Source organism: Delphinus delphis, chromosome 1, assembly GCF_949987515.2.
Source record: "Delphinus delphis chromosome 1, mDelDel1.2, whole genome shotgun sequence".
Classification (NCBI taxonomy): domain Eukaryota; kingdom Metazoa; phylum Chordata; class Mammalia; order Artiodactyla; family Delphinidae; genus Delphinus; species Delphinus delphis.
The window spans coordinates 142,606,486-142,628,324 of record NC_082683.1 but is presented as its reverse complement, the minus strand read 5'-3'; the positions used below and the strand labels follow the sequence as shown (position 1 = coordinate 142,628,324).

At 42.1% G+C, this 21,839-nt stretch overlaps 1 protein-coding gene across 1 annotated transcript in view; it reads right to left on the bottom strand.

The window, feature by feature from the left end:
• PTPN14 (protein tyrosine phosphatase non-receptor type 14) overlaps positions 1-21,839 on the bottom strand; it is a 167,485-nt gene that overhangs the window by 101,036 nt on the left and 44,610 nt on the right. Inside the window, exon 2 of the mRNA XM_059994843.1 lies at positions 1,358-1,685. Coding sequence (XP_059850826.1) covers positions 1,358-1,531 — 174 coding nt within the window. The 5' untranslated portion in view covers positions 1,532-1,685. The remainder of the gene's footprint in view (positions 1-1,357; positions 1,686-21,839) is intronic.

The window sequence follows — 21,839 nt, the reverse complement described above, 5'->3', positions numbered from 1 at the left end:
AGAATTTAGACCAGCCTCTTGACCAACTGACGACAGCATTAAGGTTTTTCCTTTATGCCGATACACACACATATGTTTAAATATGTGCACCCTAATGTGCTACCAAGAAGCAAAAAAGAGCCAACTATCAACCAGCAAGGTCAGAACGTTTCACATGTTTATTGTGCCAGCTACCAAGCTACATATACCTGTTGGGCAGGACAGGCTCCTCCGCAGGAAGATAAATGTCAAAGGAAGGCCTGAACACTGAAACCAAAGTATAAACACGAAGACCAGTAGGAAACAGAAGTGCTCAGGTGAAAACGTCCCCCAGAGGATAAGAGGCAGCCTCTGGAAGATGCCAAGCGGAGAGGAAGACCTTCCTTGACCCCAACTCCTTTGTGCAAATGGAAAGAGGGTGGATCCTGAGAGGTGAGCAAAGAGATCAAATAAGATCACTTTCAATAGGGACCGCTCCCCTCTTCTGCATCACCCTGAGAACTGGGCAACGGTGTCACAGGGCCCAGGACAATCACAGAGCTCTGCCTTGCCCTCGGGAAGGCTTGACTCTCAGGGGTCTGCCGTCATTTCGGCACTGGCAACCTTTCAACCACACCCCCTTACCTACCAGCCCATACGCCACATGCGATATGCTCCCAAGACACAAATGCTTGAGGGGGTTTCTCTCAAAAGTCCCTTGTCCTAAATGTCTGTAAGACTGAAAAAAAAAAAGCAGGGCTTGCTGGTTACAAAGGGCACATTGCTCTAAGAATCTCTTCTAAAGAGAGATAACGTGACTGTCTTAATGGTGAACCCTGGGTTTGCTTAAAGCCCAAAGAAAACAAGGTCATGAGGAATCTTAAAAGGAACAAAACCCCCATTTTACAAGCTCCCACAAAAAAAGCCTCGCTGGTCATGCTCACTTTAAATGCTCTTTCTTTTCTTCCCTCTTTTCCCTCTTTGAAGAGGAAAATATGGAAACAAACAAAAAAGCAGCTGCATCCACCGCTTATGTGGTTTTCTCCTTGATATGCAGCCGGAATGCCAAAACCCCAGCTACCCACTTGATTGTTTTTAAAGAGAGTAAATGGTTTTGGGGAGGAGAGTCTCATTACAACCTCCTCATGGGCTGAAAGCAAAGGGGTGCTGCCACCCCCAGCCCATGCCCCGTGCAAACTCTAGGGGGTGTCCCTGCTTCTCACAACATCAGAGCAGGTGTCTGCATCCACTGAAAGGTGTTAAGATCTAGGCCACGCTAAGAATAACAGGCTGCTTCGAAACCAGGCTGAGGCTGAAAAGCCTGGCAGGTGCCAAGAGAAGGTGGCTGGTCCCTGGGGTTGAGCTCCGGCGCATCCACCCACCACGCTTGCACCCTTACCTCCCGCAGCTCCAGCCTCTGGGCCACCGCCTCCAGGCACTCCTGCCCCGTGCTCTCCACAGACAGCGTGCACTCGATAACGTTGCTGTCCAACAGGCGGATGCGGGTGACAAAGCAGTTCTTGCTCAGGACGTTGTAGCGCCGGGTCCGGCGGAGCTTCAGGCCGAAAGGCATGGCTCTGTGGCCCTCGGATGCTGCCCTCCTGTCCTGACGCCCACGCCCCTGAGACGGCCTTAGCAGCTTTGTGACTGGGCGATGACACGAGCACCCGTGCTCCTCCAAGTGCGGAAAAAGGCGTCCATGCCCGGCGTGGCGCTCTGGAGGGTCGCTGCAAACAGAAAAGCAGCAGCAAGGTCATCACTTGGAAGGGAAGCTCCAGGCGGCACATATTCCACACACACAAGCATATGCCCCTGATAGATGAATGTCCAGATTCAAGAGCCAGCAGACTCTGTTGCTCCCAAGCGCCTTGGTCTAAGCCGTGCACTTGACCTTACCTTACAAGGGTGATATGATAAGATCCACTTTATGGCTAGAGTAACTGACGCTAAGAGTGATTAAAAGATCTCATCTAAGAATGCACACGGCAAAGCCTGCATTCACACCAGTGTCTATGTGACTTCGATTCACATGCTTTTTTTCATCGTACAAGCCTGTCTGCTCAAGAAAGCAGGAGTAGAATTTGAACTTTTTTTTTTTAATTTCTAAATATATTATCTCATTTCAGCCTCATTAACAACCCTCTGGGTGTCGATTGTACGATCCCTATTCTAGAGATGAAAAAAGGGGGGTTCAATGATTTAAGCAATTCCCTGATCCTGAACTTAAAATCTTATCTTATTCCTCACTCTTTGTAACACTGCCTCTTTACTTCCATTAACATTATTTCCGTTTATTTTATTTTATTTTTTTTTTTTGCGATACGCGGGCCTCTCACTGTTGCGGCCTCTCCCGCTGCGGAGCACAGGCTCCGGACGCGCAGGCCCAGCGGCCACGGCTCACGGGCCCAGCCGCTCCGCGGCACGTGGGATCTTCCCGGACCAGGGCACGTCCCCCGCATCGGCAGGCGGACTCCCAACCACTGTGCCGCCAGGGAAGCCCTTATTTTAATATTTATACTTATTTTCTTATTTACTTTATTACTGGATGATAGAAAATGGAGTGAATATGCATTTAATTATTAACTAATTATAAATTAGTAATTAATGATTAACTACTCAGCAATTTTTCAAAAAAAATTAATACATGAATTTTTTAATGCACTTAAAATCACAACTCTATCCTTTTTTCACCAGATATTTAGACAGATGTGGGGAACCACCCTACAATCATTTTGTTCCTTAACAGAATTCTTGATGCAAAAGCCCATCACCAAATTACAGATAATTTAACTTACTAATAACAAGATTTACTGACACCCGGATGTCCCACCAAATGGCAGCGATGACATTACTGCCATGGACAACACGAGAACAAAATAACAACAGTAAAAGCGGCTTTACCATTCCGCCCTGTGCCAGCAATTCTCTCACTGGGAGGCTCGTTAAACTTATCTTCCAAAGAAGCCAGAAACGTCCACACGGTCTCTCTGTTCAACTTTCTGTTCTCCATGAAGTGCAAGGGACTATCTCTCGCTCATATGATTGTTCTGTTAATTTGATTCCCTAAGTCAGGCAGCCTTTATGCCCTTTATCCACAGAATTACCTCTGAGCGCCCTGACACTTGGATAGACAAACAGGAATAATTACTTGTAGGCATTCTTGCATTCATAAGTTAAATGGCTTCAATATTTAGAAATCACTCCTTGTCAGTACCCCCCGGCCTCACAGAGGTTGTCAGGACACAATCCTACAACACAGTAAAACACACTCCTGAGACTCCCTCGGCCATTCTTTGATGCCTGCCCTCGGCACATTCCTCAGCGTGACAGGTACGTGTTTTATGATGGCTTAAAATACTAGAGACTTGGGCTTGGTAAAATAGATTAACATTTCTAAATCACTTTATGTTGGCAGAGTATCATGTTTACCTGCAAGGTAGGCCAACCTGATGATCTCCTGGTATCTGCAGAAAAAAATATGGAGGGACCCACCCAGAAAAGAAAAACAAAAGAGTATCAGAATTTAAATACAGAGTCCTTAAGAGTTTACTACTCCTACATTCCATCAACTTGCTAAAACACAGGGCAGAAGACACCAAGATTCAACTCCTATATTAGCTAGAGAGCCTCAAAGACAGAAAAATATTTGCTCTGTGGGCACAAGTCACATTTCTCATCCTGGGCCGGGCACTTTACATTCGGGTGTGTCTCGCCTTGAACACCTAGGAAGGAATGTGGCTGGCTTGGTGCACTTTTATCCCAGGCACCACGAAACACAATCTCAGCTACATATTTGACATGACACAATCCACAATGCAGCTAGTGAGATAAAAAGTAAACTGCACAACAATGTGTACAGATGATCAGTTTTTATAATAAATAAATGGGAAAAAATACATAACTTCACCAAAATGACTGTTATCTCAGGGCTACATGGTGATGGTATCAAACGGAACTCTTATTTTATATTTCATACATAGTCATCCCTCTGTATCCGCAGGGGGATTGGTTCCAGGGTCCCAGCAGATACCAAAATTCGAGGATGCTCATGTCTCTTATATAAAATGGCATAGTGTTTGCAAAGAACCTATCTCGTATACTTTAGTTCATCTCTAGATTACTTATAATACCTAATACAATGTAAATGCTATGTAAACAGTTGGCCAGCTTGGCAAATTCAAGTTTTGCTTTTTGGAACTTTGTGGAATTTTGTTTTAAAAAATATTTTCAGTCCAAGGTTGGTTGAATCCGCAGATGCAGAACCTGTGGATACAAAGGGCCAACTGTATTTCTGAATTGTTCTAACATTTTACAATTGCCTTATTTTTGTAAATAAGGATTCTTTTAAAATATATTAGCTACAAAAAAAAATATATTAGCTACAGAAAATATCAGGTGCAACATCTGACAATCTGGCAACACATCTCCTAGAAAATACCTATTTTAGGTTTAAAGAACTTTTAAAATCTTCAATTTGCAAGACACTTGCCAGGTAAACTGTCAACAAAAAGGTTATAAGAAAACTGGTCTGGTCCCTCTAAAAGTCAGTGTCCCGAAACAAGAGCTGAACAGGAGGGATTGGAGGCAGGTTGGTCTAGATTAAGAGAAATTCCGGAGTTATAAAAGCAAAATGCAATTGTGAGCCTTAAGCAAACCCAGGTTGGAAAAAAATAGTTATCAAACACATGAGACCATCAGGGAAATCTGAAATAGAGAGTAGAAATGAGATGATACGAACATATGCTGGTTAATTTTCTTCTGTTTTTAATAGTGGAGTTGTGGTTACGTAGGAGAATGGCTTTAGGAGATGCCAGTGGATATATTTAGGGGTAAAAAGACACTCACGTGACGAGAGGAGGGAGAACTGCAATTGAGCTGAGCGGTTCTCTCTAAGAGCCAAAGTTTAATCTCAGGGAACAGAACATTCACAAATCTTGGTGTGAGAACTGGATTCACCCAGAGAGGCCTGGAGTGAGTGCCCAGTTACTAATCCTCAGTTTACTCATCTGGAAAGATAACCTCTGCCTCAGTCTACTCATCTGGAAAGATAACCCCTACCCCAAGTTTGTGAGGAGTTAATGAGAAAATGTTTCCGGGGTGCGCTCAGTAAGTGTGGGCGTGTTCCCTTCCTATGCCCCTCACAGTGAGCTGGGTTAGCTCAAAGGATAGCAGATCAGGTTTGAAAAGGACTTGAGTACCTTGCCACCTACTGTGGACAAAGCCTTTTAAAAAGAAAAAAGGCAAAACAAAGAATATAGAGTTTAACATGAAACAATGACAATTCCACAGGGGAACTTGACCAAGTGTAAAACGAACCATGGACTCTCCCAGAACTGCTACCTTGTCATTCCCCCAACTGACATCTGGAGCAGAAAGGAACTGGTCATTCGACGAAATGTCCCATTATGAGCCCATTCTCAGTGGGTTAGAAGACTGTAGCCTTCTCCTTAATCCCTTATCTCAGTCAACAACATGTGTATAGTGTCTGGTGTCAGCAACTGGCTTTTTGGGGTTTGTTTTTTTTTTTTGGTAGAAGATTGATTCTAAACTGCCTTTGGGGGACTTCCCTGGAGGTCCAGTGGTTAAGAGTCCATGCTCCCAATGCAGGGGGCCTGGGTTCAATCCCTGGTCAGGGAACTAAGAGCCCGCAAGCCGCAACTAAGGATCCCACATGCCGCAACATTTAATTAAAAATAAATAAATAAATAAATTGCCTTTGGTCCTATAATCCACTAGGCTGTGTCTCTACAGCTGCTAGCGTATCCCAGTCTCTCTCACACTGAAGAATCGCCCATAGGTGTCTTGGTTCCCAATCAGAATCCTGAAGGGAAAGATCTGTGTCAGATTCTCTGTCAGATTCAGCTCTGTGGTCTCCTGTGACCCTAAAGTGGAGTTTTGTACATGGCAGAAAGCTAAATAAATATTTGTTGTTACAATGAAAGAAAGAGTGAATCCTAAAAATAGTTGAGATTTTGAAACCAAGGTAGGACAGGGGCCTCCAGGTGACCCCAGTGAAACTTGAGGAATCTGAAGCCTCAGATAGGACTGACTTGGAGGCGCTTAAGAGAGGCTTAAAACTGTGGAGAAATGGGATGAGAAGTTATTCAGCTCACTGGTGCTTTTGGGGGAAAAAATTTTACCCAGATTTTGAAAAGAACATTCCCACCACCCAAGTTTCCCTTCTCCAGCCCTTAATGTGCCTTGTCCTGGGGGTGGTCTCGAAGACTAGAGAGATGCCATATCCCCTGGAAGTTCTGTGAGAAAACTACAGAACTACCGATTGGATAGTATTCTAGTGTGCCCATGACTGCCGAAAGCAATTCGTTGGGATATTTGCTGGGTAAACACCACACTTAAAGGCCTTTTATGGAATAGGCAACAGTGACAGAAAGCTTCAAAGTCACTTCTAAAACCCTCTCCTGACTAGCCCATCAGATTCCCCAAACCTCTAATATGTATATATCCATCTTTGACTATCAGCTGTGAATTTCCAGTACCCTGTACTCTTCGTTTTCCTAAATATATCAACGAAAACCCTGCAAGTTGAAAACACAAAGCAAAGACAGCTTTCTCATAATACAGAAAAAAGTGTTTGGCTGATTTAATAAATCTTTAAATAAGCTGGGTTAAAAGTAGAGAGATCTTTCATAATGTCAACCAAATACAGATTAATCTTCTTTACTGATTTACCTGTACAGTCTTTAGAAAAATGAAAGACAGAAATTAACACCCAAATCTTCAAGATGGTCATCACACTTTCTCTTGATTTCCCATGCTATATTACACATACTTGACTTTTTTTTTTCTCCTAAATGTGAGTTCTGAAATCACTAGCAGAAGCTAACTGCTGTTCAGCTGCATTCTTTATTTACCAACAGCCTCTGGAATTTTTCCAGTATTCCATATTATTACAACTCCCAAGCACACCTCACAGAACTATGTAACCCTGGTCTGGGTGTGAGAAAGGAAAAATTGATGTCACTAGCCCATCCTGTGTATAAACCTGCGTAAGGCACAGCTTAGTTTTGAAAAATACTATGCCATTTTCCTAAGGAGAGTTTTAAGAAAGGATAGGGCTAGAGGGGATGAAAATGTCTTTTCTGATTCCCCCTTTAAAGAATAGCAGACAGGAAGTTCATTTTGTCCGGTGAAAAATCATACTATTAGTTTCTACTATAAATTTGATATACCCATATATCAAATTATTTTTAGCCAAGTAAAAGTTTTGTGCAAGGTCTAAAACACAAATCTCTAACTTTTAGTTGCTAAATAACTACAACAACAAAAACAGAATGGTCACCTTTTAAAATCCCTTCATTTCTCTCCTACTAACTCACTCTCAAACGTTCAACGGTGAGATGGAGAAAAATGTGTCCCAAAACACATTTTCCAACATTCCCAGGCACTAACCATGTGGTTGACCTTTCAAGCCTTTCTTAAGCTGTATTTAAGGTGAGAAGAAAGATTCCTGCTATAGAACCCCATCACAGGGATACCTCACCTACATGAAAGGTAGCTACACAGCAACATCTATGTAGAATATCACTGAAAATCAGGAAATGGAGCCCAAACTGCCTTTGAGCGTTCATATATCACAAAGCCCTTAAGTCCGACAACATACACTTTTGCTTGGGGAAACAAAACACACCCTCATAGTTCATTCACTGTAACCTTACATACCTTGCTTCTTAGCCCTTAGCAGATTGTAGATAAGGAAAAGCACCTTGACGGGGCACAAAATTGGCAATGAGAGAGGTGACAGGTAAACTGTAAAAATAAGCCCTCCACAGCATGGAAAGCTGTACTGAAAACACCCTGTAGTAAATGGGAACGATTAAATAACATCCAGCGGACTCCGGTTAAGAAGGCAGAAAATGAATATATATATATATATATATATATATATATATATATATATATATTTTTTTTTTTTTTTTTTTTTTTTTTTTTTTTTTTGGCTCTACACGGGCCTCTCACTGTTGTGGCCTCTCCCATTGCGGAGCACAGGCTCCGAGGCCATGGCTCACGGGCCCAGCCGCTCCGCGGCATGTGGGATCTTCCCCGACCGGGGCACGAACCCGTGTCCCCTGCATCGGCAGGCGGACTCTCAACCACTGCGCCACCAGGGAAGCCCTGAATATATTTTTAAACAGTCCCATTCATGGCGGTTAAGAAGGCAGAAAATGAATGTATTTTTAAACAGTCCCATTCATGGTGGTTAAGAATAACAAGAAAAAAAATGGTTCTTGAGAGGTAAAGCTTCCATCACCTGGAATCACTTTTTTCCCTAAGCAAGTGGTTCCCTATCTATTATTCCTGCTCTAACACTCAGAAGCAAACCAGTTTCAAGAACTGATTGCAAGAACTGCCATTTTTAACTGGGGGAGAGGGAAGGGAGGGGGAGAGAGGAGGGGAGGGCGGAGAAAAGGGAGAAAGGAGGGGAATGGAGGGAGGAGAGGCCTGCAGAAGGCAACTCTGGGAAAACACAGAGTTGAAAAAGCCCCCCAGGTAAATGTTTCAAAAAATCATTTCCCCACCCCCTGCTTTCTGAGGTTTCTAGAGAGACATGATCTTCCCACAAGAAGGACCTTAAAATGTGAAATTTTCCATTTTTCACATTACTGAAAACTTTAAGGCGTTGAAAGTACATCTTGAATATAAATAAAATAATACGTCGTCAGGATTTGCTTAAAAGGAACGGGGTGGGGGAACTGTGCGCGCAGTGGTGGAGGGGGTTTGGTTACAGATGATGCAGTGCTGGCCATGAGTTGACAGCTGTTGAGGGTGGGAGCCAGGTATGTCAGGGCTCATACCACTCTCCACAGTTTTGTGTGTGCTTGAAATTTTCCATATTTAAAAGCTGGCGGGTTTTTTTTGTTGTTTGGTTGGGGGTTTTTTGTTTGTTTTTTTAATAAAGAAGTATTTCTTAAATGGTACTTTGTAAAGTAACCTGGTATAACAGTGCCCACTTTGCAGAGGTGTTTTACAGAAAAAAGGGGTCAGATTTTTCCCTCTACCCTAAATCCCTCTTGCCCTTCCAAAATAAAACTTGTATTTAACTAGATCAAATTGAGAGTAGGAGTTTTTAATTTCATTTTTAGAAGATGACAGGAAAAGTTTTGTAGGTAAAGTGACAAGTTGGATAGAATACAGAGAACCATCAATCAGACCTAAGAGAAGGGATTCTTCTCTGTCCAACTTGCATAATCACCTGTATCAAAATACCTGACTCGGGCTTACTCCTCAAATGAGCTTTCTCTGTTTATTCATGCCAGGAATGCTTTGTCCTAAGAGACTCCACCCTTCTTTGGGAGACCGTTGAATCTGCAACTCTCAATTCCAGTTCCTTCTTCTGTCAGTGTCTACACCCATGGTGATGTGTGTCCTGGAATGTCAGAGCTAATCACAGCCCGGAACCAGAACAGGAGATTCCTGCATGTGTCAGAACCCCAGGAAGGCAACAAGGGGCACCTCCATGTTTAAAGGGGATATTCGATGCTGGGGTACCCTGCTGAGCTTTCTCTCCAAAAGCCCTATGAGATGGCTGTTCCTAATACCCCATTTCACAGACTAGGGCATCGAGGCTGGAGAGGTTAAGAACTTGCCCAAGAACTTGCTAGGTACTAATGACACTATCTGACCCGCCACGTTCTTATTCAATGAACCATTCTAATAATATCCGGAAAGTGGGTTGGAAACCATGGCCTGGTGATATAAAAATAACAACGACAAAAGCAAGCCACCACATTCTATAAGGAAGACTGAGACATGGCATCTGCAGTCTGCCTCTGCGCGCCCACAGTGGACTCGACTCAGCTATGGTGGAGAGGGATCCTGAGGCAGGTGACCCATCTTCAGCCCTAGGATGTCATATCCAGAGGGCACAGCAGAAGAATCAGGGTCCTGTTCAGGTCACACCACCGCCACCCCCAATGCCTCTTACCTAGACGGCTTTCCTGCTACAGTCCTGGTCTGTGGTCTGTGCCGCCCAGTGTGGGTAATCCTAGCAGGTCACACACAACCTCTTCAAAAACGAATTTCAGAAACAATCGCAAGAGCAGCCGGAGAGGTTTTTCCAGCCGGGTCAAAGGACTCACTTGTCAAAACAAAAGAAACTGGCTGAAGGTAAACACACCTTCAACTTGCTTCACCCTCCTCTGGGATTTGCGCCCTGAGGGCACAAAGCCCATGAAGAGAGGGGCTCTTCGTGAGAGGCTGCTGCAAGTGACGTCCCTCGGCCAAGTTTCCACACCTCCCTTTCCTCCGCTTCCTTCCTGCCCTGAGTTCCCTCGACTTCCCTCACAAGTCCAGGGCTTTCGGATGGGAGGACTCATCTGTGTCACTTCCTCTCCAAACATAAGCGGGGGCCAAAGCATCTCTGCCAGTTCTCTCCCCCTGGGTCTGTGCATCCAGTGCCCGGCTTCCCTGGGTGCGCTGTCTTGTTCCTGGGTTTCTCCAGCCCCACCAGTGAGCCTCTCCCCGATGTGGAGTAATTTCCACGCACAAGCCATTTATAAGCTCTATCACCATGGCTCAGCTGCCTTACTTTCTGCATTCATAACATGGGGTTGATAAGAGTCCCCCTGCAACACACAGAGTTGTTGGAGGACTTATAGGAGTTATTACTATACAGGGTGCTGGTCCAGCGCCTGGCATGTGGTCGGCACTATGTATGTTTACTCTCACTGCCCTTATTATTGTTGCTATTTCACTAAATATTGCAGAAGCCCAAGGAAACCCAAAGTACCTGCTAAGTCCCAGAAGAGAAAAAAATTTGCTTTCCAACAAGCCAATAGTTACAGAATGTTTAAAGTTAAGGCTATTCATCATAAGGAGACAGACCATGAATGAAAAGCAACTACAGGTCCCACTGATTGGGAACCGTGACAGGGTGCCTAGTGGGTTTCAGATATGTGACCACTCCAGTGAGTCAAGAATACAACCAAGTGGGTTCTAAAGTGTTATAATGCAATCACTTCTTCAGAGCCAAGATGCTGACTCCGGGGGGAGAAAGAATGAAAACAGGTATGAACTAGTGTCAGCTGTTAAAGAAGTTGCATAATCCCAACTGATGTAACCAAATGTTAATTACTAATGGGAGAAAACGAAGCTTCTAAATAGATGGTCATGCGACACATACGTCCCTTCATGTAAGAAGACTACGTACACACATGCACGGCAAACCCATCCTAACTGTCCTTTCTTCTCTTTGTCCCCTACCTGGTAGGTAGACACATACACACACCTTAAGTGGGTACTTGGTAAAACTTATGTTGTACTAAGTAGCTCTCAGTAACAGTACAAAGAAAAGGCATCTGTCTACCTCTAGCAGAGTAGCTTCACTGTTGTAAAAACAATTTGTTCTCATCCTACGATTCCTGTTACCATCAGTGACCTCAAACCTGAAGATCTGCTCAGCTGCCTGCATCTCGCGGAGCAAGTCTGAGCCTCAAGAGACAAGACGCTGTCCGTCTTGTCTCTCCCCCTGCATGGGGGACGTCTGTGCCCTGTGGGATGTGAGCCTGGTAAGGACCAGGAGGGCAAATGTCAAGTGCTTCAGTTCTCAAGTGGGACGTTTAGCTCTTAAAAACTGAAAAACGTACACATGTACACTTTCTAACAAATACATATCTAATAAATGCAGCGAAGACTATACAGAGTAAACCTCATTCAAGAGGCCCCCCTTTGCTCTCTTGATTTATACTTATGTTTCAAAATGTTAAGGATTTCAAATTTCCCTAGAAATAAACACCATTTACTGAAATCTTTGTACATAAGCAAAAAAAAAGAAAAGAAAAGAAAAGGAAAGAAAAAGAAATTCCTGGGAAAATAAATGCATCTGTTCTTCAACTAGATTGTAAGAGGGCAGGAACCAACAATGTTTTACACAACTTTTGTAACCCCAAATCCTTCTGCACTATAATTAATACATACTCTGACTCAGTAATGCCACTTTGGGGAAACTAATTGGAAATAAAAGCAATGAATCTTAAGGATTACATATAAGGGTGCTGCAGTAAACATCATCTGTAGTAGAGGGTGGGAACTAAGAACAGCCCAACCCAAATAAATTCTGCAATTGCCGCATTATTTGGGGTATTATACAGTTATTAAAAAATTAATAACATCTGAACCTATGAACTCAGAGCAACAGCCATGAAAAATTCTGTAACTATTGGCTTGTTGGAAAAGTTGCAGAGTAATACGTAAGGGAAAGACAAAGCAAAGTCAGTCATCTTGCACATGTTTATGCTTATATAAGCTTGGAGAAAGGTGCAGAGCATTTCCATCCATCCTCAGAAGGATGAAAGGGGCAGCAGAACATCCACTTTGTCTTTACAGTCTTTGGAGTATTAATATCTTATTAGACCAAAAAAAGTTATTTTAAACCACTTAACCTCTGCCTCTTCTAAATTCTATATGAAGGCAATTTGGAAGAAGTCCTCCTTCAGGAGTAGTATTACATCAGCTATCATGTATCATCTCAGCTAGAGTATTATCTGAGTGATTATTATGTGCCAAAATTGGGCTTCAGACTTTTGCAGGCCTCATATCATTTAATCCTCAAAATCCCTATTTACAGATAAGAAAACTGAGACTACATAACCTGTAGACTACATAACCAGTCCCAAAGCCATCAGGTGGCAGAGACTCCCTCCAAGCCCAGTCTTTCATCATTAGATTATACTGTAAGATGCACATTTGCTATCTACGTCCTCTTCATAAATATCGATATTTAGCACACTAGACAGTGTTAATATCATTAACCACATGGCTTTCAGCATCATATATAATCATCCCTTGACTAAAAGCAAAAGGAAAAAAAGAAAATTGCTTGGGATCAAGCATTCCTTCTCAAAATTAGAACTGATTAAAACCACTTAGATCTTGGAACTTGCATGCGTTTTCATTCTTTTGAATTATTAGAGTTCAAAATGTCATTCTTTTTCTACTTTAAAACTTTTAATAATCTTTAATACTTTCTGATTATAAATTCATTATAAGAAAATTGGAAATCATAGAAAACTAAAAGGAAAAAATAAAAGTCACCCATAATGTCCCCATCCAGAAATCAATTTAAAACTTTTGTATATTTTATCCAATTCTTTTAATTAAGTGTATTTTAAATTTGTTTACATAGTTGGGATTGTACAACACTGAGATTTTTCTTTTGTCTGATTCCTACTTATTATTTTCCCATATTACTAAAAATTTTTCAAAAACAAGTTTAAACTGTTACATAATATTCCATGGGATAGATCAACATTTATGTAATCATTCTCCATTGCTGAAATGTTAGGTTGGTTCTGATTTTTTGCCATTGTTCTAAAAGATTTGCCTAGACCTCTGATCCTTTCTTTAGGTTAGATTCTTAAGAAGGAGTGTTATCAACTCAAAAGCTATACGTTTTTAGAAGTCTCACTGCGTACTCCTAAACCGATTCCCAAAGGACTGTAAAATGCACAAGCCATGACAAATTGCTAAGACTTCCAATTCTTTACCTGTAAAATGACTGAAATACTGTGTTTTCTTAAATACTTTCATTAAAAGCTGCATAAAGTAAACAGAAAGGAATCAAACGTGGAGTCAAAAGAACCAAGACCAGGTTAAAGCTTTTTTCTCTTACAGGGTTGTCTTCAGCACGACTCCCCAAAAGGCAGAAAAGCTTCAGTAAAGGAAAATTTCAACCCACAAGGGATACATCAAAGCCCCAATGCCCCCATGTGACAGGAGGTCTGGGCAACAGAATGCATCCCAATACCCAACCTGCAATAAATGGGATCCCTTCTCTCCAGAGCTACAGTGCTGTGTCCCATACCACGACTTCAGAAGCAGCAGTCCTAAGGATAGCTTTTGAGAATTAGAACATGTTGCCCCCCATCAAGTGGGAACTATGGAAGTTACTTGGCCTGAACATCAAATGACTGTACTTCCTTATATTTATATATCATTTCCTCAAAAACTATTATTCACTCAGCACAGACTACTAATTGTGGGAAATCCCAAAGAACAAGTAAAGACACCCTCTCTGCCTACCAAGTCGTAGGAAATGCCAGGTAAGGCTAAAACCAAGAGCAGCAGATACACTGCGCAGCTGGGAAGAGATTAGCCCAGACAGAGCAAGGGCAAGACAGAAAGAAGGAGTAGATGAACATGCACACCAACCATGTGGAGACCTCTAGGCTTCAGGATTACTTACAAAAGGTAGAAAGGGAAATGACAAAGGTTCGTGGCTCAAGAAGACCTTCAAGTATGCAGAGGATTTTGGCTAAACGTTCTGTCCAAGCTCATTTTATTTCACATAAACACAACAGTTAAGACAGAAGAAACGGAAGGTCCAAATACAGTCAGCACAAGAATAAAAATTAGAATACTCTATGGATCTTACTATCACATACGATATTTTGAAACTGTTCCATTTACCCAAACACTGGAACCATAGTCATTAGTTCTCAAGAGCAGTTAAGTCAGAACGGTGAATGGTAATACAGCAGCTAAAACAGGCAAGAAGTGAAGAATGAAGATCCCATTCTACTACCTGCTCCTGGACACCCTGAAGAGAGAGTGAACTGACTTGGAAAAATGAGATGACACTTAGTCACTTATATACAAGGTTAGAACTTTTAGATGGTGGCTAAACACATCAAAGAAAAATTACCCAGGGTGACCATACTTCAGTAACTCATTCCAGTAACAATCTTCGCTGTGTTGAAATTTCTCCTTTGTAAAATATACTTAAATCTCTGGTTCTAATTTTATCCATTTCCTCTTAAAGTCTTTCACCTTGAAAAGGGCAACTGGGAACCATCATCTCTACATCACACCTTCAAACATTTAATACTTAGTATGACATGCACTGCCTCAGATTCTCCAACTTAAATCATCTTTCCTTTCTTACCTTCTCTTTTTAGGTTCATCGCCCTTTAATTATCTCTGTAGTTCCCTATGAACTCTAAATTCTTATTTTCTTCTAGTTGCAGAAGTAAAATAAGACAAGTTATCTTTACAACCTATCTCATTTTCAACAGAAAACACAGTGCACACAAGTGGAGTTTTCCCATATCTTCACTAGAAGGAAAAGATCTCTCACTAGAAGAAGAAACCAAAAAACAAACCAACCAACCAACCTAGTCCTGTTCTCATTTGTATCACATAAAGAAGAATAGGACAAACGAAAAAGAAAGTACAAAATAGGTCTGGAATACGTAGGTTTAACTCCTTGCTCTGTCTGGTTACTTTAGTCCAGTCAATAATTAGAAATTTAGAGCTAGAAGCTAGGAGATCGCTGAGTTTAACTGAAAAATCACTTCCCAACTGAAAAATCACTTCAAACCGAGGAGGAGAACAAGACTTATATGCTAAAAGCTCCATGTTTGATGAAAGTAGGGGATTTCAGAAACCCCGCAACAAAAGATACAAATCCAGAAGGAAAAAAGCCGGGAGAGCAGGTTAAATTGGCCCCCTGTTCGCCTACCTCTGGGAGGCACAAGGTAGCAGGTGTTCTGTTTTGCGTTGCGAGTGTGTAGGTTGTGAGTAAGGAAGATGCGGAAGTAGGGCAACTGCTTGAATGTCTTTCTAAGGAAGTGTTACTCCTCCCGGTCTAGCTGGAACAGGAAGTCGGAGGACTCCAAGAGGGAGGGCTCCAGGAGGGAAGGAGGAAGGGAGAGGGGTGTGAAATTATCCGACAAGATTGGATCATGTGGAAAGCTGTGTAAGAGGCGTTTCATAAAGCCATTAGAGGTGTGTGGGAAGACTTAGATGTTTAAAGAAAACCAAGCAAAGGAAAAGGTGAAGCATTTACCAACTCAAGGAGAAACAAGAATGTGTTCGAAAAAGAAAATGCAATCTCAACACCACACTTGGCTTAGCTGTAACCATTACTTAACATATTTATACTGAATAGAAAGCAGTGGACTGAGTCTAACCAGAGTATTCATGCTGCTAATCATTCTGGAAGGATGGTGGCAAGGAAGACTCGGTGTAAGTGAGATCAAGTCCTTACCTCTCACTGCCACCACCACCAGCATCCGAGCTAACATTACTGAACACTTACTGTGTTTTTTATTTTTTAAACTACTGGGCACTTATTAGTTGGCCTCCTGTCTCTCCCGGGAGTCAGGAGGCTGCCACAACACAAAAGGCACCATGCAGCCTCCCAGACTGAGAAAAGAGGGATGTTTCTCTAGGAAGGAAAGGTCCCCTTGAATATCCTGAAGCCAGCCTTTGGAATTCCTTCAGTGAGAAGACGAGCATCCCGCTCTGTTTCAGGAAGTCTGTGGTAAACGCCAGGAACAGGGACCCATTAGAAGAGACTAGATGAATAAAGAAGGGCCCATGGACACTGAGCTGGAAGAAGTGGACCCGAAGAGAAATCTGAAATACAGCTGACCTAGACCTCCAACTCCCGATGTCCACCGCTCAAATACTAGAGGCTAATCTAAATGCAAATACAGATGGCTTTTGTACTGAGCCTAAATCCATGAAGACGGATGACCATGAGGGCTGAAGACATCCTGGCTTCATATGTAAGTGGTGATTCCTAGAGCACAGACATGTACAGATGCTGCCACCTTTATGGGTTCAATGAGTGAAGGTCAGTGAGTTCTCGTCACTAAGTGTTCACGGCCAAAAGCCAAACTCCTAATTTTCCCAGAAATTATAGCTACCATTTATGGAGCATTTCCTCCACACTAAACTCTGTGCATATATTATTTCTAGTACTCACATCACCAACCTTGTACTAGGCATCATACCCATCTTATATAGATAAGTAAACTGAAGCTTACAAAGTTTAAGTAACTTACCTAAGACAACACACTAGCTAGCAGTGGAATTCACACAGTCTCCACTTGGCCATGTGGCTTCCATATTCCATAATATCTTACAGTATGAGTCTCTATTATGACTCTTCTAGAGTTTGAAGGAATACAGGGAAATTAATCTCTACCAGTGGAAATATATATAACTCAGAGCTCACGACCTACTGACAGTGTTGAATACAATTAGTTGCCACATTAGAGAAATGCACTCTTTGAATTCCTAAGGTTAGGACAAGAGGAACAAAGTTGCTAGATGACCCAGGGTCAGGAGAAAAAGAAAGAACGGAGATTAGAGGGAGTGGAGGGCTAGAAGCCAGGTCTTTACTCCATGTGGGCCTGGCGTTTGCTCTAGACACATGCCTGGCATTTACCAGTATTGTTCCTCCTCTGTTTCAAAAACAAACTCCCTGGATCCTGACATTCCTCCCACTAATGAACAGAGGCTAATCTTGATACCGTAGAACTGACTGAAAAAAATAAACCAAAATGTGGGGAAGTTCTTAGACATTTACATGACAAACTGGCATATTCCAAGTTTTAGCTTTGGCAGTTCTCAGGAAATCTGGAAAGGCTGACCCACTGTCACCCAGAGGCACGAACCTTCTACTTATTCATGTTAATTTGTGCACTTTGGTCAAACTCTCCAAAGTGTCTTTTCACTCTACCAACAGAATAATAAATACCAGATAAATATGTGAAGTGACGGATGTGTTAGTTAACCAGATGGGGGAAGTCCTTTCACAATATGTATGTACATCAAATCACCACGATAGTCACTTTAAATATCTTAGTTTTATATGTCAGTTAGACCCCCAATAAAGCTGATATTTTTTAAAGTTTTTAATAATACCAGAAAAAACTATATGCTTTTATATTCTCATGCGTAAATGCAGAAGTGAACACAAATTGCACTGCACCCACTCCTCTTAAGCTAATGCCAATATTAAAACAAATTCAGCCAACAAGGACCTGCTGTATAGCACGGGGAACTATACTTGATAATTTGTAATAACCCATAAGGGAAAAGAATCTGAAAAAGAATATATATATATACACACACATATACACAAACACAAACACACACACACACGTATGTATAACTGAATCACTTTGCTGTTCACCTGAAACTAGCACAGCATTGTAAATCAACTATACTTCAATAAAAAATAAAATGTACTGAAAATGACATCTATGTAGACGCATTTATTAAATAATTCGAGTTGCCAGAAAAAAGAGAAAATATCTATAAAAACATATAGGAAACAAAAAAAGGTGCCCAATTAAAGAAAACTAAGAGAACAAAAGTAGAACCAGACATTTTTGTAGTACAAATATTGAAAAAGCTAGAAAGTTTTTTTTGAAAATGTTTAGACCTAAGTGTATTATTTTCACTGCAATCTTTTACCTATAAACATAAAGGGGAGTTTTTTAAATTAATTTTTATTATACTATAGTTGGCTTGCAGTGTTGTGTTACTTTCTGCTATAAATTTTAAAAAATAAATTAATAAAATAAAATAAATTCAAGTAAATTATGCCTATTTGCCAAGGCATATCCTAAAGTCACCGATTCGTGGGTAGTTCACATATGACTAGAGAAAGGAAAGGAAAAGGAAGGAAGGACCAAGCAGGAGACTTACTGAGAGGTCTCAAAAAATAGACTAGAATTAAGGAAGGTGAATCAAGGACTGTGAAATCCAATTATAAAAGCAATAGGGAAAAACCTTAAATCAACCTACCCTTTGCAAATAACATAGGAAGAAGGTAGGAAAGCATCGTGTTGCGACATAACATGCTTAATAGTGACTTAAAGAGAAGCCGGCTTCGGGGGAAGGCCTCTCTCTGACATGCCTGGGAAGAAGAGGCAGAGGATGCTGTGGGTATGGTGTTCAGGCCACATAATCAGCTGCATCTGAGGGAGGGAGGGCAAGGGTAAAGCACTGCAGTATGGCTTTCCCACTCTGCCACGACATCCCTCCAATAGTCCAGGCAGAGTAACGAGGGCAAACGGATACAAAGCAGAGCTGGGACCAGAAGTCCACACCTAAGCACTGAACCCATTCAGCCCAAAGACCTCACCTTTACGAGAGGATGCTACTGGTGACGCGGGGGAGAAAGTGAAGGCTCTGTGTACACCATACAGCATTTAAGCCAACCTCTGGAACAGAAGAACATTTCTATCCAAACATGAATTTTGTACTGACCACAGGCCATCTTCCCACTTATAAGCCAAGAGAAGTAAATAAGAGTCAAATTTGTTGTCTCTATTAAATTAAGGTTATATTTTAGGACAATGGCCTAACCCACATTTTTAAAAGAAATTCATTATTGCAAATATTTATCAAGGACCTACAATGTGCCAGGCACCATGCTAGACAGTACAGATAAAGCTATTTAAAACAGATATGGCTGTGCTGTCCTCAAGAAGCCCACCTACCATAAAACACCTTAATCTCTAAAACAACTGTCTGTACAGGCACTCAAAAGACTGAAATCACTAAAGCATCCAGGCAGGGCAGTATCATAGCTGAGCACGTAAACATCACCAAATAATGCACTGGCATAAGTCTCATCTTTTTTTCTTAGGGACATCTGCCCTTCTTTAAATGTCAAATACCAGAACACTAAGGAATACCGTTAACTTTCACTTATCCAGCTCATTTCCACTGAGTCACCCTGCAGACACTGCAGATACCAAGATGAGTACAGTCCGGTTCCTGTCCTCAGGAAGCTCATAATCTAGTGAGGATGATTTGTTAAGAATCTGAGAGGGCAAAGAGCATTCTCTGGAAAGAGGTTTGAGAGCTGTGTTCAAGAAGATTTTTGCAAAACTGACACAGAGTAATATTATTGCTTTTTTCTCCTTACAAATTTCCCCACTGCAAGCTCTGACATCAGAGCAGGCTCTTGACCTCTCTGCTATGGTGGAATGTACTTCATCAAAACAAGCTTGCTGCCACTTCTCAAATTACGAAATTCACTCTCCCCTCCCACTATGGCATTCAAAGACATTTGAATTTTCCCTGGTCTGTGGTGTGGCTAAAGGCTGCTCCCAAAGACTAAATAAGGTGATATGAAGAAGGTCCTTTAAGATATCAGGTCTGGGCTTCCCTGGTGGCGCAGTGGTTGAGAGTCCGCCTGCCGATGCAGGGGATACGGGTTCATGCCCCGGTCCGGGAAGATCCCACATGCCGCGGAGTGGCTGGGCCCGCGAGCCATGGCCGCTGAGCCTGCGCGTCCGGAGCCTGTGCTCCGCAGCGGGAGAGGCCGCAGCAGTGAGAGGCCCGCGTACCGCAAAAAAAAAAAAAAAAAAAAAGGTATCTGGTCTGTGCCTTCCTGAATACTGTGGAGGAGGAAGAGGACGGTGATAATAATGATAGTGATTAATAATCGCAGATCCAATGGCCTCAGCATTGACTATGTATCAGGCATTGTGCTAAGCAGTCTCAGCTCATTGCCATTTAATGCTCATGAGAGCCCTACAAGACGGGTCTATTATTTAATCCCCAGTTTACAGATGAGAAAACTGAGGATTGAAGAGGTGGAGACTTTGCTCAAGGACACAAAGCTAGAAAGTGGCAGAGCCGAGTCCAGGTGTTTAGCCAGTGTACCACGCCCTCCCTTAGCTGCCTTTTCCCCACATGCACCAACCACCTGCAAGGGGCAGGAACCCCGCATGCCTTTTCTAATCCCCAAGCTTTTAAGTGCTATTGCCTCTGAGAGGTCCTACTTTCCAGTTGACTCCTACTTGTCTTTCAGAACTCATTTGGTGTCACCTTTCTAGGAAACTTTCTAGACTGCCCCTCTCTAAGGTTTGATGTCTCTTCTCGGGATTTCCCCAGCCCGTGGGCACGGGCCCTCTCTCTCAGAGAATGTGCCGTTCAGTCCTGAGCTGCTCAAGGTCATGGGTCATTTCATACTCAATTTTGGAGCTCCAGAGCCTTGTGGAGTGCTTATGCAAAGCAGGCATCAAATCAACTGTGCTGGTTGGTTGAACAAATGATTGAGGAGAGAGAACTGAAGCTAAGGGTTTATTCCAGAACATTCTTTGGAGCCAGAAATACCCAAGTTCAAGTCCTAACTTGATTTCTTACCAACTTGACCAACTTAACTTTTCTCCTTTTTTTTTTCCCCACCTTAACTTTTCTAAGCTTCAATCTCCTTTATAAAACAAAAGCTAAGAGTAGCATATAGCTCAAAAGGCTGTTCTCAGGATTAAGATTTAGAAGCATAGCTCAGTAAGTGGCATATAGTATGTGCTCAGTAAATGTCAGCTATTAGTACTAGTAAATTACAGGTCAAAAACCAACTCGCCAGTAATAAAGGACTTCGCGCTTGGTACCCAGCTCCTCTCTTCCCTCCAATCTCAAGGCTCTGAGCAGATACAGAGTTACTCCCCCTATAATATGGTTACAGGGTGGGAGAGATCACTTCCACAAGCAAGCCGGATCCCTTCCAGAGCTAAACATTTAAAAATTACTTAGGTTTTTCAATAAAGCTTTGAAGGGAAAAAATGTTTCACACATAACCTTGAATTTAACCTTTTCTCCCAAGACAAGCATTTCCCTAGGAACTCATGACCTAGCTCAGAATAAAGCAGCCGCTACACTAACAGCTACCTTTGACAGAGCACTATTAGTAACTGTATCATGCTGATCGCTAGTTCAAGTTTAAAAGCTTAGTCATTTCACACCATATTGGTCAAAACATCCTTGGCTATAAATTAGACCACAGAGCGTATCCCATTTTGCATATATAAGTGACAATACCATGAAAGATGTCAGAATTCATAGTTATATTTATGCTACTTTAAGAAATGTAATTTGCTTAATACGGTCTAACCCCATATTCAGTGCCACAGGAACAAACTGCTTTTCAAATTACATTTTCTTTAATAGGTTTTGAAGCTCCACAGATTTCATTACAATAATTATGTAGGACTAGGAATGGCCTGGAAAAATTCTGAGACCAAGCCTCATTTTATATGTTCTCTTGACGCTGTAATGTCATATTAGTTCATGGATAGAACTGCGATGTAAGAGCTCTACAGTGGCTGCAGACG